At 36.9% G+C, this 27382-nt stretch overlaps 1 protein-coding gene across 3 annotated transcripts; it reads right to left on the reverse strand.

Moving 5' to 3' along the window:
* Positions 1-5472: 5472 nt before the first annotated feature.
* On the reverse strand, positions 5473-26618 carry LOC131364020 (urotensin-2 receptor). Of its 3 annotated transcripts, none has more exons than XM_058407075.1 (3): positions 26067-26618; positions 24549-25640; positions 5473-8160 (listed from the first exon to the last, which is right to left on the reverse strand). In XM_058407075.1, exons 1-2 carry the CDS (start codon positions 26116-26118, stop codon positions 24550-24552), a joined length of 1143 nt encoding a protein of 380 aa, XP_058263058.1. In that variant the 5' UTR covers positions 26119-26618; the 3' UTR covers positions 5473-8160; position 24549. The 3 variants fall into 3 exon arrangements, with proteins under 3 accessions (XP_058263058.1, XP_058263056.1, XP_058263057.1); XM_058407073.1 differs by having other exon boundaries at positions 24549-25651; positions 26067-26617; XM_058407074.1 differs by lacking the exon at positions 5473-8160 and adding an exon at positions 23939-24053 and having other exon boundaries at positions 24549-25651; positions 26067-26617.
* Between the last annotated feature and the right edge of the window lie 764 nt (positions 26619-27382).

Below are 27382 nucleotides of genomic sequence, written 5' to 3' on the forward strand. Positions count from 1 at the left end.
AGTAGATCATTTTTATGCCTCCAACACTGTATTATAGCAGGGTAGGAATTAATCTGTAATCCTTACTTCTGTAACGCAAAAGGATAGGGAAATTGATAACATAATAGATACAATACTTATTTGGTACATAGGATGCAAGATTGTCACATAATCTCACAAACATAAAAAAAATTTACTTTAATGTAAAGAACATTTTCCATTGTCCTCCATCTGTCCATTTAATCCCATCTGTCCATGTATCATATATATACAACTCATCTGCCCTCTGATTTGAAAACAACTGAGTTACAATCATATTGAGTCTAACATTAAAGTAGCATCCAGAGTCTGCTTGTCATACATTGCTGAGAGAAAATGCGTGGTTTAAATTGAACTCGTTTTCATGCTACATAGAATGTTCTAATCTACATTAAATGTTTAGCTAACCGCAGTTACCGAGCAACAACAGTGTATGTTAAATTTAGCTCAGTCAACGTTAGGCTAACATCAACAGGTGTAGACAGAAAACATGATCATCCTGACCTGAGCTAATTTACTGAATCAACCAACTCACATCTCCTTGCTTTCTTTTCATCCATGATGACATTAAAGTCATCTGTTGCTGCTTCTGGTGTTTCATCGCTGACTGTGCCACTACCGTGATACCTGTTCATTACACCTTTCAGTGAGCTATTTTTAGAGTGTGCACTCTGTGTGTCCTGCTCGGTCCTGCTCCTCCATGGCGATAAAATCATAACAAACCAATTTGAAAGTTGGGGGGACACAAACGGGATTTTGAAAAGTTGGGAGGACATGTCCCCACTATCCCCAGTGGAAATTATGCCCCTGCCTCTGTTCATCCATTATTAATTGTACCTGGTGGCATATGTATCAAGTTAGCTTGAACTCAATTGAGCCATGGGACATGGCATTGCCCTGATTAGCTAACATATTCATATTCTCTTGCAAATATGAGATAGCAGATGTTTACTGCAAGACAAAATAACAACTGTTAAAATTTGGCTCATCTTTTTACAAAAAACTTCTAAATTTTGTGACCTCTGGTTCCTTTAGTAAACTCAAAAATAAACATTCATTGGTAAAAGACACTCAATATCAACTTGAACTACACTATGTGGTCAAAGGTATGTGGACAACTGACCATGACACCTACATGAATCCTGTGGTGTAAGGTGTTCATTGGGCTTGTGCGGGACAATTGGGTGCTTCTAAACTATTCTTGACAAACCATGCCTTCACAGCTCTTGCTTTCTGCACAAGATCATTGTCATGCTGGAACAGGTTTGGGCCTCTTAGTTCAAGTGAAAAGAATTTATGATGCTACATCAAACAAAGAAAACCATCTGTCTTAATCTGCAATCACCTGTCTCAAATTTTGTGGCAACAGTTTAGGAAAGGCCCAGATATTAGGGTCAGGGTTTAGCATCGACATACTTTGGGCCATATAGTGTAGATCAACTATCAATAAGAGCAATTTACACTACTCATCTAGCTTGTAAAATTCTACTTCCATGCAATGCTAGCTTGCTAGCAATATAATCAATTGTAATCCTTTCCAATCAACTTCCTATAACTAGCCATAAAGTAGAGAAAAGTGGTCCTTATCTCTTTATAAATGATGATGAATGTTTTTGTAACTATTCTGGTGGCTATCAGACATGAAGCACACCTGAATGTTAGTGCATAAGGAATTTTTCATTGCAGTATATATAAATCCCCTATCTACTATAACTGTCAGATTTTTCCACTTTGGAAATGAATGGGTAAAAAAATATCTTCTAAATAGCAGTCATTGCAGTGTATTTGGGTTGCAGCACAGGGAATTGTTAATTGCTGTAACTTCTCATAAAGCCAGAATGATTTAGGGCTTGGCAGACAGTGTTGCTTTAGTGTCAAGGCCAAGCCTGGCCCTGCTTCTGCTAGCTCATGCTCTTGCGTGCATCATAAACTCTAAAGGAACAAAAGATATTAGCATGCTCTCCATGCTATTCTGGTGACCTTGGATAGAATAAAGTCATACCATTGCATAATATCCAAATGAGGAAACTTAATAGTCAGTCCTGCAGTGATGAAGTATATTATATATATATATATATATATATATATATATATTATTATTATTATTATATGTTATCTCCAATAAAGTGACTGACATACCTTTGTATAAGAGCCTATAAGCACAAATACATTTTTTGGGAGATCGGGTTGTTCATCTTGAAGAGTCAGCGATGACAATAGTAAGCCACATAGCAAGCAACATAAAAAAACAAATAATGATTTAATTATGAATTATTGCATTATGAAAAATGTCAATTATATAATTATCAAATTTTAAGAATAAATAAGGCCTGGAATCATGCCAAAGTGTTTTTTATTTATTTGTCATTAAACGTATGACCCACAAAAAACCTGAACATTTTTGTGTCAGTCTTATTACAGTAAATTCTTTTCCTTTAAACTGAAAAATGAATGCAGCTGAAATACAGCAGAAATTCAACCGCAAAATGGTCATCACCATCAGTATCATTGCACAGACTTTTTTTTAGACCAGATCTTGAGGCTAACCTGATAATTAGAGGCAGTTCAAATGTGGAAGACTTTTGATTCTTGCATTTTAATAAGAGTGACTGAGTCACGGCTTATTAAAAGCCACGTAGCTGGATGCGTAGAGTGAAAATGTGATGACCAGATACAAGTGTGTGACAGGAATTAATCAGCATTCATTCATCTCCAACTTAATCAACATTCATTCATCTTGAACTCATCCAGTCACACTTCACCAGATGATTGTCTCCCTTTCAGTAATAGGCTAGCTCTCTTACTGATAAAGCTGTTCTTATGATTCTGATATTACTGTTATGTCAGCGAGGCATACAGTAAGAGACATACACCCTGGACATTTGCAATAGGGAAATATAGCAAAAAGGTTTTATTTACAGGCTAAAGTGCATGAGTGGAAAATATAGTATTCTGAAGATTGAAACAAACATCAACCACAATATTTATGTTAACATGCTAAATTCATTTATTGCCTTTTGTTTCTCTTATTGCTTATCCTGTGTCTACTGGAAAATGCTCAGTTGTTCAGCAATAATTTTAAATAAACTGAAGTGTATTACAGAATGCATTCCCTGGTAAAAAGAAAAAAGTAGCTGCTTGACTCATTTTTAGGTTGGGGGGGGGGGGGGGTTAGATTCTGTGTGTGAAATTACAATTAGGAATTTAATTTAGGAAATGAAATTGATATCCCTAAGAGGTATATATATAAGGTTACTTCACATACAGTTTTTGATTCTTTCAGATTTATTCATTCATTCATTCATTCATTCATTCATTCATTCATTCATTTATTTATTTATTTATTTATTTATTTAAATGTATCAAAAGTTGTGGTGTAAGTGTCAGTGATATTTTTTTGTTAATCTTACTTCAGATGTATATGTTGCTTTTCTTTGTTAAGGCATATGAGGCAAAAAGAGTGCAATAGCCAAAAGTAAAAAGAATATCATATGTGATTTCTTTACAACCAAAGAACATCAGTGTGCTGAATTCTGAAGTGAATGCAAAATGATCTGAGAGAGGAAAGCAACTTGCTGACATCTTCAAAATAAAAAACAGCATAATTCATTAATTATACACAACTATCATACATTAGGGGAAAATCACTGAATCACTGATGCTACACAGGTTTGTGTGGAGTCAGAAGTCTATCCCAGAGGACTCTGGCCAAAAGTCAGGAGACACCCTCAACAGAGTACCAACCTATCACAGGGCACAATTGCACATACTTATACAGTCATTCACACATTACGGACAATTTTGAGATGCCAATCAGCCTGCAACACTCGTCTTTGGACTGGGGGACAAAACCAGTGTACCCAGATGAAACTCTCAAAGCACAGGGTAACAGACAAACTCTATAAAACCATTCACTGTTCTGATAAAGGTCAAATATTAAGACCTGATGTCAATGTGAAAAAACATGAAACCATGCTGAAAGCAACTGAACAGCCAGTGATCTCTAAAGTTGTCCTTTACCTTCAATACTATATAAGTCATAAGTATTAAGACAAACACTTTTTTTCTAGTCAGTCTTAAGTCTTTTAAGGTTCCTAGAAACATGTGGACATATAAGAAATGTCTCAATTTTTTCTGAAAATGTCAAAGGATATCATACAGGAGAAGTTCATTTCCAGAACAAAAATCTACAAATAATTTACTCACCCCCTTGTCATCCAAGATATTCATGTCTTTCTTTCTTCAGTCATAAAGAAATTATGTTTTTTGAGGAAAGCATTTCGGGATTTTTTTCCATATAGTGGACTTCAATAGTGCCCGCGAGTTTGAACTTGCAAAATGCAGTTTAAATGCAGCACTGGGATGCGCATCTGTGATGCTATGTAGTACGTAATCACGCTGGAAGGTCACACGTGACGTAGGTGGAGCTACAGACCCAGTGTTTACAAAGCGAATGTGCAAAGACCAAGGAAGTGCAAATAAGTCAAACGCTCTTTACTAACAAAAAAGTACATATAACTTTGTGTCATTCCACACAACAACTTCAGAGCGGTCCTCTTTATCCACACTAGGAAACACTGGGTTTGTAGTTCCTCCTACGTCACACGTGACCTTTCGACGTGATTATGTAGTATGTAGCGTCGCGGAGACGCATCCCAGAGCTAGTGCTAGATGAGCTTTTGTGGTTAAAAAGTATACAACTTTTTATTTTTCTAAGAAAATGACTGATCGTTTTGCTAGATAAGACCCTTCTTCCATTTAATCTGCATTTTGGAAGTTCAAACTCGGGGGCACCATTGAAGTCCACTATATGGAGAAAAATCCTGAAATGTTTTCCTCAAAAAACATAATTTCTTTATGAGTGAAGAAAGAAAGACATGAATATCTTGGATGACAAGGGGGTGAGTAAATTATTTGGAGATTTTTGTTCTGGAAGTGAACTTCTCCTTTAATGAACAGTTCTAACTTACATAATATCAGCAGTTAATAGCAATTAATTGCATTATGCATTATTGATATAAGCGATTTTAAATAGACTTATTTACAACTAAATGAATAGCATATTTATTGTGTGATGATAAAAGCAGATTTCTGACTTTCAGCACAGCTGCAGATCACAGCTTGTTGCACTACTCAATCCAGACAATTTGCAGTCACATAATGGCCGATTAAACATGCTTTCCAATTAGGCAAAATTCATCTTGGAAAAGGAAATCATAGCTTTGTGCTGCTAATAGACGAATCTGAAATATCACTTATCATTCCCTAAGTGAATTTGATGGATACCATATGGATTTATAGTCTATAAAATTAGGTGATCTAAAACTGAATATGTAAATCTGAATCACCAGATAGACAGATAGATAGTTTTCAATAATTGTACTTTAAATCCATGTTGTTGTAGTGCATGTGGGTTTGTATATGATTACACAAGACACATGGTTAAGATTTCAGTAAAGATTAAATTATATTTTTATTGAATGCTCATTGTGTACATTAGCCACAGTGGTTCTCTTAAATACAAGACAAAACCCTTCCACTGAAACAACACATTAAGAACAAGACAAAATAAAATAAACATGGGACCTGTGTAAAGACAGCTGTGATGAAAAGAAAGTATTTACAGTCTAAATTGCACATCCTATTCCCATTAGTCTCAAGCAGGCATGCACTCTGGTCCTTTGTGTATGATTTCACAAGAATTCAGATGGTAAACATAATCAATGCATTTTCTAGGAAAGAATTTTATTTTGGAGTGAGGAATCTTTTTGCTTAGTGGACAAATATGTATTTTTATATACAAGAAATACTTGTAAGGCTTAAAGGATTTTATCTTTTCTTCACTCCCTTTTTAGGGTTGATGCAAGGGAAATGGGCAATGTAGCCAGCTTTCTTTGTAGAATGTTTTTTATTACTTCTAATGTGACATTGGTAAGCCACCTGCTTTCATGTAAACAATCAATTTTTCACCAAACACTACATTTACACATGAATCCACTGAATCAAAGAGTGCATGCTCATATATATATATTTTAAACTTACATCTCAACATATTGAACACAAGAAAATGAAGTATGAACACATATTTTGACACAATTTAATATAAATGTTGAAAAGGAGTCTTTTTTTTTTTTGCTGTGCATTAATAAGAAATCTTTCTTCCTAGTAAGTCTGTAATCCATAGCTGGCTAAGGGTCATTGCACAGACTTGATCTGGACCCTGATTCATCCATTTAAAAAGTTTTACAAAAGCAAGCAGTCATCACGATATCCTTTTAGAAGAGTTTCAGCTAAAGTGTGTGCAGAAGAATAATGATCTCAGGTCAGTTCACAGGACATATATTGAGCTGCTGTCAGCCTCAGCACCAGGGTGTCAGGGCAATGTGAGGAACAAGAAAGTGCTGCATTCTTCTCCATATCAGACTGCAGCTTTTAGATATACACTATATTGCCAAAAGTATTTGCTCACCCATCCAAATAATCAGAATCAGGTGTTCCAATCACTTCCATGGCCACAGGTGTATAAAATCAAGCACCTAGGCATGCAGACTGTTTTTATAAACATTTGTGAAAGAATGGGTCGCTCTCAGGAGCTCAGTGAATTCCAGCGTGGAACTGTGATAGGATGCCACCTGTGCAACAAATCCAGTCGTGAAATTTCCTCGCTCCTAAATATTCCACAGTCAACTGTCAGCTGTATTATAAGAACGTGGAAGTGTTTGCGAACGACAGCAACTCAGCCACGAAGTGGTAGGTCACGTAAACTGACGGAGCGGGGTCAGCGGATGCTGAGGCACATAGTGCGAAGAGGTCGCCAACTTTCTGCAGAGCCAATCGCTACAGACCTCCAAACTTCATGTGGCCTTCAGATTAGCTCAAGAACAGTGCGCAGAGAGCTTCATGGAATGGGTTTCCATGGCCGAGCAGCTGCATCCAAGCCATACATCACCAAGTGCAATGCAAAGCGTCGGATGCAGTGGTGTAAAGCACGCCGCCACTGGACTCTAGAGCAGTGGAGATGCGTTCTCTGGAGTGACCAATCGCGCTTCTCCATCTGGCAATCTGATGGACGAGTCTGGGTTTGGCGGTTGCCAGGAGAATGGTACTTGTCTGACTGCATTGTGCCAAGTGTAAAGTTTGGTGGAGGGGGATTACGGTGTGGGGTTGTTTTTCAGGAGCTGGGCTTGGCCCCTTAGTTCCAGTGAAAGGAACTCTGAATGCTTCAGCATACCAAGACATTTTGGACAATTCCATGCTCCCAACTTTGTGGGAACAGTTTGGAGCTGGCCCCTTCCTCTTCCAACATGACTGTGCACCAGTGCACAAAGCAAGGTCCATAAAGACATGGATGACAGAGTCTGGTGTGGATGAACTTGACTGGCCTGCACAGAGTCCTGACCTCAACCCGATAGAACACCTTTGGGATGAATTAGAGCAGAGACTGAGAGCCAGGCCTTCTCGTCCAACATCAGTGTGACCTCACAAATGTGCTTCTGGAAGAATGGTCAAAAATTCCCATAAACACACTCCTAAACCTTGTGGAAAGCCTTCCCAGAAGAGTTGAAGCTGTTATAGCTGCAAAGGGTGGACTGATGTCATATTGAACCCTATGGATTAGGAATGGGATGTCACTTAAGTTCATATGCGAGTCAAGGCAGGTGAGCGAATACTTTTGGCAATATAGTGTATCTCAGGACTCAGTAATTGTCTCTTGCTTTTAAACAGTGAACCTTTCATCAGTCTGATGCTTTTTAGATGATGGTCAAATTTTCCTGGCTTTAATTTTCCTTTTCAAATTCACAGTAGTGGGATCAGCTTTAATATAGAATAGATTTATATTAATCTACTCTTCTGAATGTCATCTGCAATATAATTTGATGCCATACACTGCTGAATCAACGAAGATAAAATGATTTGGAAAGAAACAAAGCACGAAAATAAATTATGTATTAAACTATATCCATGAAATAAGAATTTGATAGACAAACCTGACTATCAGGTTTTATCATGAAATGTACGGAATGGGGAGAAAATTGTTTTAGGCAGTAACTTCTGTTCCTCCTTTTCTTCTTTCCTTGCTTCCTCCCTATTGAGTGCGAAGATGCCTGTTGCCTTGGCCTGCTCCTGGCTCTACCTCCATCCCTGTAATAGGAAAATAAAGAAACAGTTACCAGTTAAAACCTCAGGCTGTTGACTTAGTAGACTTCCTCTTGGACTGTTGGTACATGCTGACCAGGACCGTTCTCCAATGCAGCCAGCTTTTAGAGCGTGAGTGGTGCTTGTTGAGCAGACTCTTACCTCAGTGTGGAATTGATTAAGTCATGCACAATGTCCAGGCCTTTATCTTTCTTGCCTTTTGCAGTATTGCCTATTACGGTAGTGTCTTACCTCGAATGAATTGCCTGCAGGCGGTGATACTATAAAAATCAGTAGGTTTACACATTTGGCCTGTTTCTCTGTGTGCTGAGGGATCATGTGCATTACTCACATCCTGTTACAGTATTTTATATGTTATTATAAAACAGTTTGGCACATTTATGCTTTTATATGTTTTCCAACCCTTGCAAACATTTCATATACTAATCTGCAATCTATTAAATGTCTGTGGATGTTGGTGTGAGTTTTATGGATTTTTTCCTTCAGACAGACCTGATGCAATAACTTAGGATGTGGGAATGCAAATGGAAGGAAAAATAAATGATTAGAATCAAATAACAAGATCAGATATCTAAGTGCTGTTCAGGGCTTTTGGTCATAAATGCCATGGACCACTATGTATTTAATTTTATCGTATTAAATAAGTGAAACAGGTTAATTACCCGACAACAGCCTGGCCTTCTCTGCTACCTTGGTGAAATCATTAATGCTTGCAAGCCCCTGGACAGCAGGTTTGCACTATATCCTAGGAGAGGTGTTGACACATTGTAACAGGTGAGACCCCTGAGTAACTATGAACATGACATGATAAGTTGAGCCTTGCTGGAAAAAAACCTTCATTAGGCCATAAAGGTGACCTGTGTAGTATCAAGCACGTAAAGCTAATAATATAAGCAGAATTTCTACACAAATGCCAGATTATTTTTAAACATTTCCTCAGAACTCGGTTCTGAAATTCTCAGATTAATAATTAATAATTGTGTATGCATAATTAACAAATTATTTATACATAATCATACATAATTAACAACATTTTAATATTAATTTGTGAACAGATTCATGTCTGAGGAACTAACACACACACACACAGTATATTGTACTGTATAATATACTGCATGGTTCATTAAACTGTGTATATTTGCATATAAATAATATACTGGTATGACATAAATTGCCATCTTTACTTTCTCTCTTCGCACCGATGCTTTATATGTAGGCATGGTCTCAGAAGAACACAAAGCAAACAGTATGATATTTCTAGCTAGCCTTTTTCTCTTTTGCCTCTCTAAAGGGTCGATTTTCATACTATTATTGTAGCACATGCACAGAATCGAGGACTTTTTGTTTATATAATATTTAGATTTTTTCATACCTTCTTGACCTTTGGCCCAAGTTCTAACATGGTGCAGAGGGGAACACCTTTCAAGCATCAGTGGGAGGTAAAAAGAAAGATCACAGATTTAACTGAGACTGCAGTTTGTGTCATAACAGCATTCATACTGTTGACTAATATGTGGAGAAATTTATTGTTTTAATAAAAGCATGACTTTGGTTGGATTTCTGTGGAGTTTATTCATGTGTAAATCACCACCACCTACCCCTGACCAAAACAGGCTGAAAAATTCCACCACACTGTTGGATTATAGCAAACATGAAAAAAATAAATAAATAAAAACTAGCTTGCACCCACCAAAATAGCAACATACACTAAACCCCAATGCTGGCACAAACACCATGCCCTTGTAACAGAAAAGGAACAGCCAAACATCTGAGTAAACATGATCAGAAGGTTTTAACATTCAGTTACATTCCATTATGAGAGCTTCCAGGTCTTTTACATAATGCTTTATTACCTCATGTAACTTGCATGTAGTTATACAGTTAAATGTAAGTTATTGCTTTAAGATTTCTCCCTGGCCATATATAAATTTCCATACACATTTGTAGCTTGATTCCTTGTGTTAAATGGACACTATACATTACTTATGTTTTATAAGCCCTACACACTGCATACTTCAAAATCTATAATGAACTGACAAACAGGTGACTGAAAAGTATTAGCAGTGAATACATTCATCAAGAGGAAACTGGTAGGGATCACAGCCTGATGCTGGATTTTCAGTAATTATGCTGCTAGCTATAGACATATGATCTATCAGACTTTAAAGATTGTGAAATCTAACTGAATTATATGATGTTAGCACAGTTTTAACAGGTTACTAGTCTAGAATAGTCTAGAAAAAAAACTAGGATTCACTGATTATAAATGTACAAGATGTCCACAGAATTATTTGAAGTTTGTCAGCATTTGCCAGAAATACAGCTGTCTTCAGAAACTGCCAAGTTCATTAAAATTTTCATCAACTTTTGTTTTATCCTGCTCCCATTCACATCTATGCACATAGATTAAAAAACAGCAATGTCCAGAACAGCAAGTTGTGCATTAAGATATTCATAAAATGGTAATTTAGGGCCCTTAATTTTGCCTGTAGTCATTTTAAATGAAGTCTAAGCAAATCAGATGGCAAGGGTGTGTTATCAGCAGGGTGTTGATGCAACGACTAGCTTAGTAAAAGGGCAAAAGGACCAGGAGCAGTGAGCCAAAGCCACAATCTTCCTACTGTGATTAACCGGAAATAGAGCACGAATATCATCACTGGGAGTTAAAAAAGAAGAAAATCCAAGAAATTAGATTTATAGCAAAGTACTAAAGCAGTTGCCTGGCCCATTAATGTCCTCTGCTTCACTGTGCATAGGAGCATCACTACAGCTTAAATAGGCTGCAGTCAGAGTAGGTTTAGTGCTCACTTTTAAACTTAATATAGTTTATAAGCATTTTTACAATCTAGGTAGAATGTATAATGAAGATAATAATAATGTTTTCCCAGTTTCACACCTGATTTCCAGAATGTACTCTATTTTTAAAAAAGAAATTGGATTAAGACTTTAGTATTTCTGACTTTTTTTTACGCTTTTGATGAAGCTGTTATGTTCTAGACTGAGAGTGAGGCTGAATCAGAGGTTTATGATGCACTGCAGGGTTACCCTCTATTATCCTTTAGCTTACTATACTACCCTTTTGTTATATCCCGGTGGTGTCTTTTTTCTCTTTGTTGATTTGGCTTGGCAGAATTATTGTAGAACACAGAGTCTGGGTAGTACATGGCTTTCTGCTTAGAGCTAAATGGAAGATCAGAAAGAAAGAAAAGCTCCTGCTGACTTTCAGCTGCTCAGAGTAAGTACCTCATGACTCTTTGCCCTCTGCTCAGTTTCACCTTCTGCCCCTGTTTACCCCTGACACGCTGTAGTTATTTCAAGCTCCTACTGACACTTCTCCTACTGACTGCTCCGACTGACACTTCACCGTTAGTTTGCCTTCAAATGTGTGCACTTGCTAAATCTTAATAAAGATTTATTGAGCAGTATATTGACATTATTACAATGTTTATGATAAAGCACAGTCTAATGCGTTAGTCTAAACATGTCTATCTTTGAAGGCCACTTCCATTCACACTTAAGTGCTCACTTCAGTGCATTCTACTCAATGTCTGTTGTGTGTATGTGTGTTTTGGGTTTTAATATCTGCATCATACAGAATACATCACTTTGTAACCATACAGGGGTTTGTTGCCATGAGACTGTACAGTACACGTGACCTGATGGGTAACATTGGTGGGAGAATTCCAATAAATCTTCCAGGGTTACTAACAATGATTATTTTAAGATAATACCTGTTATTATCTCTGCATTATGCTCTACAAGACCGAATGTATGTGAAAAAGAGTTCAAGGATACATTTCTCTGTCCATTATTAATTCTCCTATGTACTCCTCAAACATATATCTCTATACATATGTCTCTTTCCATTCACACCAAACAACATGTCAGAGTTAGAAGGCTACTTGACACATACATAAGGCATTCTTGACAACTGGCAAATATCTGCATGAACATTGCTTATTCCATGCTTATGTCAGGTCCTACAAATATTACATTTATCAATTTTGATGAGAAATATTAGCTTTGTTGGCACTGAGTTGCTTTATGATGATCTCCAGGCTGATATACATTAGAAAGTCATGATAAATGACTAAATAGATAAGTCAGTACTAACTGGCAACTGATGACATAGCAAAGTAGCCAGTTCATATAATGGAGATGGTGTGACTTATTCAAGGGATGCCGTTTGTTAAATCTGAGAAGGTAAAAGATGCTCTACGGTGTCTTCTGTATTTGGTGATAACAATGGCATGGAACCTCAGTTTATAACCCTATTAGAAATGTCACTCTATGTTCATACTGAAATATTTAAAGGTGACACGTCATTGAAAGAGATGGTATGCTTCCTCTGGCCATGCAATAAGGTGTGTTTTTAGTCCTGAGTGTAATGAATATGCTTGTGACAATGTCATGACACTGTGCTGACTATTATATACAATTTCTCTGACTCATAATTTTCCTGTTCATAATATTTTTTTATCCTGCAAAATTATAGCAACAACATACCTTAGTGCCTGTATATTTACTCTGATCCGTAATTTAAGTGAGTTTTGACATTTTACATAAATATTTATGCAGGTTCATTAGCTCTATGACCTCTAAAGTATTACCATACAGACAGGTGAATGATTTGACTAGAATAACTAGTGGGTTGTCTGCCTGCTTCATAGTCTCATATGGGATAAAAAGCAAAGAATAAAGATTGTAATAATGTCAACAAGCTGCATTCTTCTTCCCCTTTGGGGAATGGAGAAAACTGGACCTCTGCTGAGAAAGCTGACAGATAATGAAAAGCATGCATTTAGTTCACGATTGGCTGTTCCTCAACCCAGCCATGGCTGGGTCAACGTTTCAGATGATGAATTTGGAGCTGATGAAAGGGCAAGACGTTATGTATCTGAGCACCCAAAGTTGCCAAGTAGCACCACAGACTGCCCAGGAGCTCACTGATGCCCTGATCCCTGTCTAGGAGGTGATCCCCCAGGACACATTTGGCCATCTCATCAAGAGCATGTCCAGATGTTATCGTGAGTGCATACAGACACATGAGGCCATACACAATATTGACTTACATTACAAGTTTTTTACTTTGATTTTCAGCATGATTTTGAATCCAGCCCTCAGTGGGTTGATGATTTTGGATTCTATAGACTATTGTAACATCATTTAGTTCTCAATAAATGTCACAATGTACGTAAGCAAACATTTTTCATTTGAATAATTTGTTCATCAAGATCAAGTGCCCCCCCCCCCTTTAGAGGTGTATAAACATAGGCATAATAGCATGCTATTCTATCTACCATTATGTATTCATCTTGGTATTACAATGACATGCATGTTTATAAAAGTCTTCTTGCCCAAGGGGCATGTTTCTCAAGACATATTTCTCAGGCTATTTGTATCTGGCTAATTTCCCTCATATTATTTTTGCTTACAGCCACTTGGGCATCTAATTAGGCTGAGATTAGACTCTCTATGTCCCATCTGATGAGAACACTAACGAGCATTTGATTATACAGCAACAGAGAAACTGATGTCGAATTTAGAAACCCACATTTGGTTCCTGGTTAATGCAATGTTAAAGCTGTTTTCCAAAACTCACAAAAGTGGAAAATAGTCGACAATAATAAACCAGGAGGGATTCTCATATTACTCTAAAATGTTTGACTGGTGCTGGCTTATTTCCCCTTGTTCAGTCAATTTTGTTTCATTCATCGCTGTTTCACTGCACTGCTTCAAGATAGGCATGATTGAGAGGAAAATGTTCGTTGTCTGGCTTGCTTCCCTGAGAAAACAGAGATGTACCGTTGAGACTGAATTCCAGCCAGACAGTAATAACATTAAGGATGATAAGTAACGTTTTAATTTGAATGAAGTTGCAAGTCACTTGAGCTTAGGGTTGAATAAATACTTAAAATGTTTTGTCCTTTTTCTAAAAATCTGAGAACAGGGCAAGAATGTAATGCCCTGGTACTCCACTAGAACAATGCAAGCAAGAAGGCATCTGAGTTCATGGCAGCTAGCGTGCCATGTGTGCATTTACTGTTATTTGAACTACCGGCACCACAGGAAGCGGTAGCAAAGGAAAGAATGTGGCGTTCATTAATTACCAACGAGATGTCCTCTTATAAGCAAGACCGCTACACGTTATTAGACCTGACAAAACAAAGATAGAGTTCAGAAATACAAGAGAAAAGAAAAAAGAAAGACTGAATGAAAGAGCCAGGATTAATACTTAGGGGTAAGTAGTAAAGTCTTTATTAGGAGAAAAAAAGAGTGACGTGTAATTAAGTACTATTTGTCTTTTGTCCAGGCCTTTAGTGGTTTTGTTGGAACTAGAGGGCAAATACTTATAATCTTACATCAGATTTACTGGTGTCCTTCTAATTAATCCCAGCTGTTTTATTCCACAGTTGTCTATATAATATGATGAAGGACAATTAATATTACCCTTGCTTGTTCAAGATAAATAGAAGCATTATTACCTGCTTGGAATTTGCACGGTATTCGCTGCACTAACACCATCCATAAATAGAAAAACCTCTCAACATCATTCATCCACAATCTTGTCTATATTTTTTTTATCTAAAGCACAGGCATATAAAGCAGATGATATTATTAAGACCTGCTCATGTATATCTCTGAATGTGTGATATCCCCCTTATTGTCTTGTCCTACGATAAATAAATGTCACTTTCCGAACTGCTTTTTGATGCATCTCAGTTATTCTTGTCACCAAAAGAACAGAGAGTTTCCACAGCATTGGATTAAAATTTTTCCTTCTACATTCCAACATTTCGTGTTTCTCCAGTGGCTTTTATGTATGCTCTATATTTTTAATAGACATTCACTGGGTGTGGATGAATTTAAAAGCCTTTTATAAGCTAGTATAGGTGACAAGTTGTGTTAGAAATAATGATGATGATGATGATGATGATGATGAAGATGACGATGATGATTACTGCGGTTGTTGTTTTTACTGCTGGTAAATAGTAGTAAATAAAGTTCTGCGGTGTGTGTGTGTGTGAGAGAGAGAGAGAGAGAGAGAGAGAAAGAGATACAGAGAGAGAGAGAGAGAGAGAGAGAGAGATACAGCACTTCTGTACTAGGTGCCCAAGCTGTTTGCACAAAGAAGTGGCTTACTGTTGACAGAACATTATCTAATAATGACATGGTGAGAAGAGAAGACACTCAGTGTGCTTTATGTGGCTGGTAATGATCCTCTTTCAATAATGACGTGTCTTCCACTCCAAATAAAATGAAACGATTGATTCAAGGACACAGTATAAGGCTGAAGATTAGCTGTTGAGATGATGGAAAGTGTCTTAATTGCATGTTATAGCACACTGTTGGCATCATCTACTCAAGTAAGAAAATCTGAAGAAATACTTTAAAACACTATCTGGTGATTTATCTACTATAATATGTCTGTATGTATATATGTCTGTCTGTCTGTCTGTCTGTCTGTCTTGAAGAGGATTGTTTGTCACTGATGTTTACATAAGGAGGTGTATGTACACATTCTGGATGCGGGGAAGATTAAATTAAATGAGGCCAAAGCTGATGGATGTTTTTTAGTAGGTTTTTTTTTATTATTATTATTTTTTTACTTTTTTTATGGAAGGTACATTGGCTGATTGCTCTCTCTGCATAAATACTTCAGAAGATTTAATTAGACATTTTTGGCTCAAATTAAAGTTTCTTCTCCAGAGAACACCAGTGCAGTTATTTCAGTAAGCACCACATCTGTCAGTCAGACAGTGATAGCAACACATGGGGATGTTGCACTGTTTTTTTAATCAGAAAAAGGTCTGTTTGGTTGAATGTCTGTGTTTATATGTAGAAAGAAATTGCTTAAAATTCTGGTGTTAAAATGTACATTTCTTACATAAATTCCAGCTTCTTGGATGAATCTTGTATTAATAACGACAGAGACAGTCAACTTGCTCCAGGTCAGTGGAAAAAGATTGGATCCTAGATAATTTCTTGGTGACCTTAGGGTTTTACCCAAATCCAGATGTTTTTAAAAGTTCCAAGCTGTTCCCAGATAAAAACTGGTTCCACACAAATATATTTCTATATCAATATTATATCTATATCAATATTATATCTATATCAGTATTGCAAGGGAATTAGGGAGGTTAATTTAGGGAGTTTCAATATTGTGAAATTATTTACATTACTTATAATGTAAGAATTACATTCTTAGGATGGTCCAGGTTTTTTCCTTTGTAATAAAGCCATAAAAAAGCTGCATCCCTGTGTCCGTGAGATTTTGCACGAAAATAATCAGCACAGATGTGACCAAGTGTGCAGGTGTTCAGTCAGGCTATGGGGCTTTTGTGTTACCTTTTATTCAGGAGAAGTAATTATTGCAGCACCCTGGTTACATGCCAGTAGAAGGAAACAGCCCTTTGTGAAGTGTTCACACATGCATCTGGAACATGGTAAAAACTTACGACACGTTGAGTTAATAGACTGGACAAGTGTAGTGTATACATGCTGTTTCATTCCTTTTCATAGAAAACTGAATAAGGGTCCTAAATATAAATAATGGTCTTCTGTTTAATAAATCTAATATTATTTACAGATCAAGTTACTAATCCTGCCACTTCCACAGCCTGCAAGGAAAATGCCATGTATAAAATATGAAATCAGATTATCAGCCGTTCCTATACTGGTGCACAGGACATAAACACTCCTACAAGGACACAGTATAGAAAGCATTTACAAAAGACAGAGTTGTTGTAGTGATGAACTGCTACATTTGGTACACAATTACACTGTGTACAATACTGATCTCAGCCACCATCAAACTGGTTGGCCTCTGTCTCTGGTCAGTCTCTGGTAATGTCAAGAAAGGCTGAAGGCAACTGCTGCCTCCATAGACGTTATTTATGCTACATGTTCCATTGATTTAAGCAATCTATCACTTTCCATTTGCTTCAAGCACCTAAAACTGGGTGATTTCCTACCTTTCCCCTCACTTACATAAACATGCAGTAACCTTCAGGTGCTGTGGAGCACAACATCTGAACCTGGCATGGAATTCTGTCTCTCCATAGAGATCCTTGTCTCAAGCTGAGCTCTCTGTGCTGCATTCAATGCTGCTCAGAATTTTCCTTTCACTTCCTGCACACTCCACAGAGCTCTAATTATATCTGCTGAACTGAGCTACTGAGCTCGAGCACCTTCAAGGGCTTGCCCTACAGCCAAAACAGGATGGAATTTGCTAGTTAATGATGGCAGAAATAATAATAATAATATATATATATATAAATATATATATATATATATATATATATATATATATATATATATATATATATATATATATATATATATATATATATATCGGCAGAAGTGTCCTGTTGACAGATTTCGAATATGTGTCATTATTTGTAAGATTACAATTACCTATTTTTGTGCACCTCTTCTGGGAAAAGGAAATGTCACAGCCGAACAATCTCAAAGTTTGCATATACCTCAGATAAAGTTTCGAGATTGAGGAAGCAGATTTATCTGTCTGGACAGAAGGGAAGCAAAAATAAAATCATGCATTCAGGTTAAGAAGTTTGAGTGAAAGCTTTTCAGATGAAATTGAGAAGGAAGAGGGGATTCCAAATTCAACAGAAGCACCTTTAACAGGATTATTCAAATCAATGTGTGCTAGTTAGCCAGCTAACCATCATGCTATAAAGTGAGTGTAATGTCTTCAGGAAAAGAAGACAAAATTTGTTCATATTGTGTCTGAATTGTCATTTAGTCAATGGAACTGTTGGATAAAGGCAGTATCACACACGCTTTGTAAAGTGAACTAGTAACCAACAGCAAGCATTTATTTGAACAGATCTTCCTTTATTAAGTTTCTGAAGTGTAATGTTAATGTTTGTCATATTTACTTGAGATTTAACAGTCTAACTTTGTTTACACTGAGTTTATAACATGTCAAAATATATTTGTAATACATACAGTATGTGTAATTTAAAAAGTGTTTTTTTTTTCTGTGATAATAAGAGAAAGAATTCAGTTGGAAGTCATGCAGTGGTTCGGTGTGGTTTGGTTAGTGGTTTGTGTGTTGGGGGTCTATGGGCATGAGCTTGCCCAGACCTATGGGCCACTAGTGGCTGTTAATAATAATGAAAACATGAGTAATTATATTAGCATTCACTGGAAAGAAAGGGATATTTGTTATTACAGTGTTTCACTAAGGGGTCAATGTTGTAAGAACTGTCACAGAAACCACAGCCCTATGCTAATCATTTCTAATGTGTAGATTAAGCTAAAAGCTTTAAAAAGAAAAGATGTTTCCTGTGTAATGTGGGGTGTTTGGCAAATCTTGAGTACCTGTTGTAGTTTGTGCTCCTCATGCTCAGAGTTTATTGATAATCTCACCACATCAGTATGCAGCCATATGCTAGTGATTAATTACAGATAATGTTTACCTGTCTTACTCACTAAACACACATCTGTACAGGCAACACTGTTGGAAACACTGTGTAGCCTGCATTTCTTTCCTGTGAGTCTTATCTGAATACATACTGTTTTTTAAATCAAATTCAGGGGTCCTAAACTGGATAGTCTTTGTTTAATGGCCTTCCTGACTCAGTCCTAATGTGCTATAAAAAAAAAAAGTAAAAAGAAAAAAAGCATCCACTACTCAACAACTTCATCACCCTCAACTCTCTAATTAAACATAATGATGGTGTGTTGTTCTTTGTCTGCCAAAGGTGCATATTTGTCTTCCTGCACAATGTTTTACTGTTGTATAATGCGATGTGTCCTTGTGTGCCGTATTTTACATTAGCTTAGAACAGTACAAATGCTGTAATGTGTACTAAAGCATGGTTCTGTGATGTCTTCTTTTATACTTTAGCGTGTGAAATCTGGCGGCAAACATCTTGCTTTGATTTGGAGAACCTGATCGATATCCTGATGCTCCTCATGCACCATCAGTGTGCCTCACTTACTGTTTCTTTCCTGCTTTTAAAACTTTAGTTATGGTCTGAAAAGCATCATTTGAAGTTGAACATATTACAAAGCTCCTTTTAGTGCAATCTATTGAAAGCGTGCCAACTCTATATCCTTATGGAACGTTACTTTCATTCAGTCATTAATTTTGATGCATTGCTTTTCCTTGATTTATCCTTCAATTTTAGATGACGTGATCTACAGCGTCTCCTCTGTGGGTGTGTCAAGCCTTCATTTCGTGACAAAATTCTTAAAAAGAAAAAGGCAAAGGGTAGATCCTATTTGTCATTTTGCCTACAGCTTATAATGATATATCATTCTTGCTTGGGATTTGAATGTAGAGTAAGAAAAGATTCTTCAGATTCTTCAGATTCATTCATTCTTCTTCTGCTTAATCCTGATTGTGGTGGATCCAGAGCCTATCCTGGCAACCGTGGGAATGAGGTAGGGATTTGATACAAGTCCACTGCACAATTCTCCAGGTGCATAATGAAAATATTCCAGCAACTGAGCAATGTCTAACTTTATGTTTGATGAGGTAAAGCTTGTTATTTTGTCCAAGGAGCATTTATTGAATACAGTGAGTGTGGTATAAGGAGTAGCTGTGCTCTAACGATTAGTTTATAGTGCCATTAGGTCATGTGAGTAGTGCATTAAACTGGGTGTTATATGAGTGATGAGCGTGTCAACTCCCTGTAATAGCCTGACCTTGAGTGGTTGCAGTGTTTCTCTGCACGGAGGAATGCACTATGAGCATGCTGAGTGTGTGTAAGGGTCACGTTCTCACCTACTGCTGTGAAAAGAAAGTACATTTAGCAGTTCTTCTTGAAGGACAAAAATATACTTAAGAATAACACATATTTAGAAACGGATGAGCAGGATAAAGAGACTGGACACATCTCTCCACGTTCACTGGAAAACTATTTACAAGTGTACACAGGTGAGGAACAGAGACCCATAAACACAGACAGCTGTCCCGGGTCAGTCAGTGGGCTTCACCTGTTAACAAGTCCCCTGTGCTTTATTTCCAAGAACCCACCAGCAGACAGCATTCAGTACTTTAATGCACTTTATGTAAGATCTACAAAGCACCAAATTAATATTTAATTATTAAAAAGAAAAAAGAAATAAAATTCACTTTAAATATAATCACCATTCTTCATACAGATATTTATATATACACTGTGTTGCATGCATAATGCATAATGCCTTTGGCAGACGGTAATGAGCCGGGACGGATATTTACAATGTCAGCTTTTGAATCTCACACATTTCCACATCCTCTTTCCAGGGTCGTCTGACTGCTGACTCTCATTATTCACTCTGTGTTGATCCCTGCTCTCAATTTCCATTTCACAACACAGCCAGCTTTTCCAGATACATGATAATCCTGTTATTTCATTAATATTTCATAATGTTTTGGATAAATTTGTCTCAGTTATCTATTATCATTCCAAAGTAGAAATCTAGTGCAACCTTCTGCTGAGCATTAATTACCAATTTATCTGGAAAGGTCATGGAAATACGCACCATGTCAACTCATTGTACTTTAGTTAGACATCCTATGAATTGCACTGGCAAAGGTTTCAGAAATTGGGCTAAAGGCCAACTGAGATAGACCATGAAGGCTATATGTCTTATTGATTTAGATCCTAATAGAATCCACAGCACTTATGAAAGACACTGATCTGAGTGATCAATGCCAAATCCTTGGAGAAATGAGTGATTATTATCTAAAAAAAGTAGTCTGTGATCAATAAAGATTTGAGGGCAGGCATAAGGAAGGGCTTTCATATCTAAAGGAAAAGAAAGCAGCATTTCCGACATTGCCCTCAGAGCATGGCTTATTGAGGGCCATCATGCAGCACAGTGTGATGCTCTAACAGATGCTTAAAGCTGGGATATAACTAAGGAGAGGAATCAGCTGTGCTAAAGAGCCACCAAAGTATGCTCTCCAACCCACAAATAGGCTGCCCTAAGACTCACCTTAAAACATTATTTATGCAAAATGTCTGAAAGTGAAGTAACTAACAGGAGCTGTTGTCGGCTCCAATGTAAATGACATGGGAAGTTCAGACAAGAATATATTAAGCCTGACACAAAGCAATTTGCAGGCAAATACTGTAACAAGGAAATAAGGATGTTTTACTGAAGATAAGGGCTAATATCTGTCCAATTTAAGATACAATCATTAATCTGCATGAGAATTTGCAACCATTACATATCATATGTTAATCTTGACCTTTTATCAGTTATGACGTTTATCTAAAGCAATAATTTAAGTATTAAGATCGGCAGCAGCTTGTGGATTGTTTAAAAGTAATTACATTTGGTAATGCTATTGGCAACTATCTAGTGAATTTAAGAAAAAACCCATAATAAGCAGGTAAGAGTTGAATAAAGGCAGTTTATTGCCGCAACTTGCTGTTTTTAGATATACCTTAGCTGAACTGTGTTCGATAAAGCAGGTGAGTTCTGTCGCATTTACCAGGGATGTCAAGCTTCAGGGAGATTTACTACAGCCCTAAAACATTTCAAAAACATCACGAAGGACACGAAAGTAGTCCCCCCAAAAAAATCTGAACTGGAAAAGAAAGATATATTTTTCTTTCTTTCTTTTTTTTTAGCTTTTGCTTAGTGCACAAACATGTCTGATGTACAGATATCATCTATGCCATTATCCTCCTTTCACTATCCTCCCAATCTTCTTATGACAAGAATGCCTCTGTACATTATACACACACTTAGACTTTATCTTTGTGTGTGAAAATTTTCAAGGTGACAACCCTGTAAATAACTGTCCTGTCCTATGTTTCTCCCAAAAGCACAGGGGAAGCCTGGTTTCTGCCACAGTCTGCCTCTATTAGCGATGTTACAGTTCCCATCTTTGGGCATTTACTGCATTAAGAACTCTGCGGAGCTAAATGGGGAAAGGAGCATGCTAACCATGATTGCACAAAATCTAGAAGCATGAGACAGCTTATATCTGTCAAATGGTCACACAAAAGATTTAATTAGTATTTCAGTGGTATTTAAAATGTATGAAGTAGTGAATGAGGACTTTACAGAGACTAACATTTTAAGTGGCTGGCTAAGCCACTCATTTTTCTACTTAAGCATACACATGAATTCAACATTCAGTTGAAAAAGTCTTTCATAATAGGAAAGGAAAATCTATTTGAAATAATGTAATAATCCTCATTATGTTATCTGTGTTAACAAGTGTGAATAGACTCTAATTCAGAAATGATCGATCTTGTGCTTTATAAGGGCTCAATAATTTTTTGTCATTTTGATGTATTGGACATAAGGAGGATTTAGTAGTCCAAAATACATGTAGGAATGCCTGTTACATAGGGCTAATTACATTTCGATTAGCAGAGACAGATCTCTTGGTTCCTTATGTTCTCTAAATGATGGCTCTGTGGCTTGGCCTGTGCAGCCATGTGGGTATACAATACTGCAGGATTTTATCAGTGTTCTGCTGACTGATTTCCTCTCCCAGCTCTACAGGAAGAGACAGGATTTATTTAGTGCACTTGATTTCACAGAACTTTGTAGGCTAAACTACATACAGATTGAACGTTTGAGCGTGATCTGAATTGAGGGGACTGTTTGAAATTTAAATGCAATATAAAAGAAAAAAGGATATTGAAAATAAGAGAAAAAAATAAACTTCTCAAAATTGGTTGATGAAAATGTGACAAAATTCTTTTTAAGCTCTAAACTATATGTTTATGTAAAGTACAGTATATGAAGTAAATATTTAAAAAATAATTAAAAATATGAAATGGTGGCACAAATTTAGGTTCAGTTTCTGTTCGAGTTGTAAATTATATGTTGTATATGTATATGTACAGTATATGTAAACTACAGTATAAACTACAGTTCCTGCAGTTAGCTTTGCTCTACTAAAAAAGTTCTTGTTATATATGAGTTAATAATATCATAATATCAAATTATTATGTATATTTTCATATTTTTATTAACATTAATGAGGTCCAATTATCTGATCACATGACAGATGACTGCTAGGTGAGAACTAACTCATGCTTACTCTGAGAGGCATGAAGCCAGCTGAACGCACTTAGAGGGCAATTCCCCCTGCATTTTTCCATGAGCTCATAAGTCATCTATGATTGGCTTGTTTCACTATGAATGATAGGGGCAAAAGTAATGCCAACCATCCATTTCTGTTTCCTTCTACCACATCAGCTTTTGTATTATGAATACTTTTTTTGGTTTAATAATTGTTTAAATTGCTCTAAGAAAATAGTTCAAATAAATTGTGTTTTTACAAATTTAGTAACAACTCTAGTTGCAAATCTTTCTTTATGAACACACACATTAATAACATTGTACTTTCTTCTTTGCATGGTCAATTTGTAAGCATATTAGAGGAAATTTAATTTCTATGACAAAGACCTGTGCCAGCACCTGGCATTTAATTTATTACTAAACCTTTTTTGTTTCATATACACAAGCTGGCACTTGGTCTGGATGAGCAGTCAAACCTATCAAGAGCAGCTTGATTCATGGCTGGTGGAATAGATGTTACTCAGAGAAAGCAAATACATATACTTAAAATGAAAACTGTAAAATATAAAAAGAACAAGCTGCTATTTAGATCATTTCTTTTTTCCATAAAATGTGCTACTAAATAGCATTTCTCATATTCACATGTAAATAAGCAAATGTTACATAAATATATCAAATATTACACAGATTGGGTTTAATTTTGGCGAGATTTTCTAGCGACACTGAAGCAATAGTAACTTAGTAACTCTGAGACTGAAGCTTAAATGATCTTTTATTTTCAGGGAGAAAAAAGTTGCTTCAGCCACACATGATTGTTAGATCTCAGCCATGGTACATTCTTGCGGTAAGTAAACATTGGACAGAAAATCCTAACAGGAAAAGAGAAAAAAAATTCGAGCTGTCAATTCTGTCAATGGAATAGTTAAAAATGAAACAAAATGTTATTTAACAGCATCAGTTCTGCAGAAGAGTGATTTTAACATAATAATCATAATAATAATAATAATAATACTAATAATAATAATAATAATAATAATAATAATAATTGAACAAAGACACCATATTCACCTACACATTTTCTACTTTCTCCCCAAGACAGAGGTAAATGAATTCACAGGTCATGGTTTGTCAAAATAATTTGTATTGAAAAGTACAGCCAACTACATCCCGTCCTCTTTACTGAATGGGATTTCTGTAGGGCTAATCATGGGTCCAGGTACTGAAGGTACAGAAACCCTAATTTTTTTTGTCTGATCACTGTTTTATATTAAAAAGAGCAGAACAGCATTTATAGGCAGAACAGTCTGTTTGGCAGAAAGCACTTTGTTGACAGTATGTTCACAGAGAAGAAGAGAGGGACCTACCTCACAGACTGCTGTTGTTGGTACGTGATATGTGTGTGAGCACGAAACTCTCTGTACACTGCTGGCTGCTGGATGACAGTGAGCGCCGAGGAGAGCGTTGGAAACGATTTCTCCTGTTGAAATAGTTCCCAGAAGTCCAGGTTCTTTGCCTCTTACGAAGATACTCCTTGTAGTTCTTGGTTAGAAGAGTGTAGAGGAAGGGATTAATGCAGCTGTTGCTGTAGGTCAAGCAGGTGGTAAGATAGTTGATGTTGCGCCTGGCCTTGGTCGAAAGAACCATTTCTGGCTTGAACTGGCCCAGTAGCTGCCAGATCCAGAAGGGAAGGAAGCAGGCCCAAAAGAGAAGTACAATTGTAAAAATAAGATATAGCACTTTGTGGTTTGGCAGCTTCTGGGTCTGCTTAAAGTTCTCAGTCTGTGAGATCCAGTAAGTACGGGCCAGGCAGATGTAGAGGTAGCCAATTATGACACCCGGTGCCACGATGCTGGTGCAGAAAAGGGAGGTGATATAGATCTTGTAAGAAAGAGGACTTAGTGTGGTCTGACACATTGACTTGGAATTTTCTGTCTTTAGCTCTACATCAATTATCATGGGAAGTGTTAGAATCAGCGAAGCTGTCCACACCAGAATAGCAATGGCCTTACGGTAGCTCTTAGAGCGTTTGACTGTATCCAGAGGCTTAAGAACAGCAAAATAGCGCTCTGTACTCATGACAGTCAAGGTGAAAATGCTTGCATGCATGGTGAGGAAGTCCATACTGATGAGAGTTCGGCATCCCACATCACCAAAGTACCAACCCTTTAAAAAGTGAGTGCACACCACAAAGGGAATAGTGAGCAGGTAGAGGAGATCAGCCATTGCCAAGTTAACAATGTATATATACATAGAGGCAGCAGAGCGCATTGAATGGCACATGACCACCAGGGTGTAAATGTTTCCTGACACGCCAACAAGGCACATAAGGGACAGGATGGTACCAATAGTGAAAGTTGCAGCCACATCTTCGGCAGATGATGCCACTGGAGTCTCAGTTCCATTTGGCACTTTATCGACCATCACCACCAGGGACTCCACTGACACAGTGGTCATGTCTACATAACAACTAGATAAACAGATGCAAACAGTGAAGAAGGAGGTAAAAGTTGGAAAGTTGAAAAGTTCAATTTGTTGTTTGAAAATAGAACTGAAAATGTTGAATTTGTTCAAATTCAGGACTAAAATCAACAAGTTTACTTATCTGGATAGATTATTTAAAATACAGGAAGAGCAGGACACCTTTCTATCCCGGCAAAATAATAATAATAATAATAATAATAATAATAATAATAATAATAATAATAATAATCCGGCTCTTAAAAAACTCAACTAATTTACTCAAAATTATATCATTAGCATGACGGAATGTATAAACTCTTTGTCCTTTAATTAAAACGCATGCCTTATCAGCCAGCACAGCACCAAGAGTGATGACCCAAAACCTCTGAATATATAATTTTAATAAGAAGATAATGGCTTACCTTGTTTAAATCCCACAAACTGTTTGCCTCCCAGCAGAGAGTAGTTTAGCATTTGTAATGATCATAGCACACACTTGTCTAACTCATGTTATCTCCAAGGAGTTTACTCAGAGACCATGCATGCAGCAAATCCTGTCACTCCATTTGACATGTCTCCAGAATACTGGATTCAAGTTACCGCACGCTAGACACTTAAAAACCCAATGACTTCAGACTTATAAACCCGATGACGTTGTAATCACGGTAATAAGCATAGTCTTAATGCCTACGTTCAAGCGAGTCATAGGCAGGTGCTTCATCTCTGTGGAAGAACTTCTGCTCTTCTTCATCACTTCACATACTTTCTCACGTGTCTTGACAGCAGATCTCATGAAGCATTATGAGGTTCAAAAGAAATAATAAATGTGAAGGAAATGAAAAATAGGGCAAAAAGGCAAATTAATCTTGAGCATTCCAAGAGAAGCGAATACTTTGAGCTACAGCTGGATTTTCCGCTGACAGAATGCGTGTCTGTGTGGAGTAGAGAGAGAGGGAAGGCGGGCGATAGAGAGAGAGAGAGAGAGAGAGAGAGAGAGAGAATCATTCACACACTAATGCAGAGTGGGAGGGGTTGGGAAATCAAAGGTTGGAGGAGCAGAGGGAGAGAAAAAAAAAACAGGACTGGGGGGGATGAAGGCAAGAGCTGTGAGCAGGTATTCTGGAAATGAATCTGCTTCTTAATGCTTGTTATTATTGATTGACAGTTTGACAGATATGTCCACCAAAAATCTCCAAATTGTATGTGTTCTTTTAGTCTACGAAATTATATTAACAAGTGTCCATATACAGTGCAGACCAACCAGAAAAAAGAGACTCGTTTCTGCAAAATATATATTATGACAGAGAAATGGTTCTCTACTCTCTTCAGTAGAAGTCATTTTAATCACTGAGAAATTCATTTATTGATTTTTGATAACCATTTTATCCCGTCAGGGTTGTAATGAACCCGTGGAAAGCTATTCCAAGAACACTGAGAGGAAATTAGCTCATCTCAGGGTAACAAGCAGACAGGAGAGTTTAGGACTGAATTGTGTTGTGTGGAGCTGAGAAGAACTAGTGCTACTTGCTGCACCACAGTGCCACCTTACTGACCATCAGTTAATACTAAATAATTTAACATGCTTCTAATCTAATACTAAGAAATTGCACTGGATCTCCACAGATTTTTTAGGAAACACAAATATGACATGCAACCTGACAGTAGACAAGCAACCATATATGCTTGAGGGTTTATTCACAAAATGGGTGTACTGTGTTGTTTCAGATCTTTGTGTTTA

The sequence above is a fragment of the Hemibagrus wyckioides genome, linkage group LG13, assembly GCF_019097595.1.
Source record: "Hemibagrus wyckioides isolate EC202008001 linkage group LG13, SWU_Hwy_1.0, whole genome shotgun sequence".
NCBI lineage: Eukaryota > Metazoa > Chordata > Actinopteri > Siluriformes > Bagridae > Hemibagrus > Hemibagrus wyckioides.

What these genes read in the sequence shown, in the direction of transcription:
- LOC131364020 (XM_058407075.1), bottom strand. Translation starts at nt 26,118, where the DNA reads ATGCTAAACTACTCTCTGCTGGGAGGCAAACAGTTTGTGGGATTTAAA. An exon ending in GTTTGTGGGATTTAAACAAG is followed by an intron (nt 25,641 to 26,066) that starts GTAAGCCATTAT and finishes GTTGTTATGTAG; the next exon opens with ACATGACCACTGTGTCAGTG.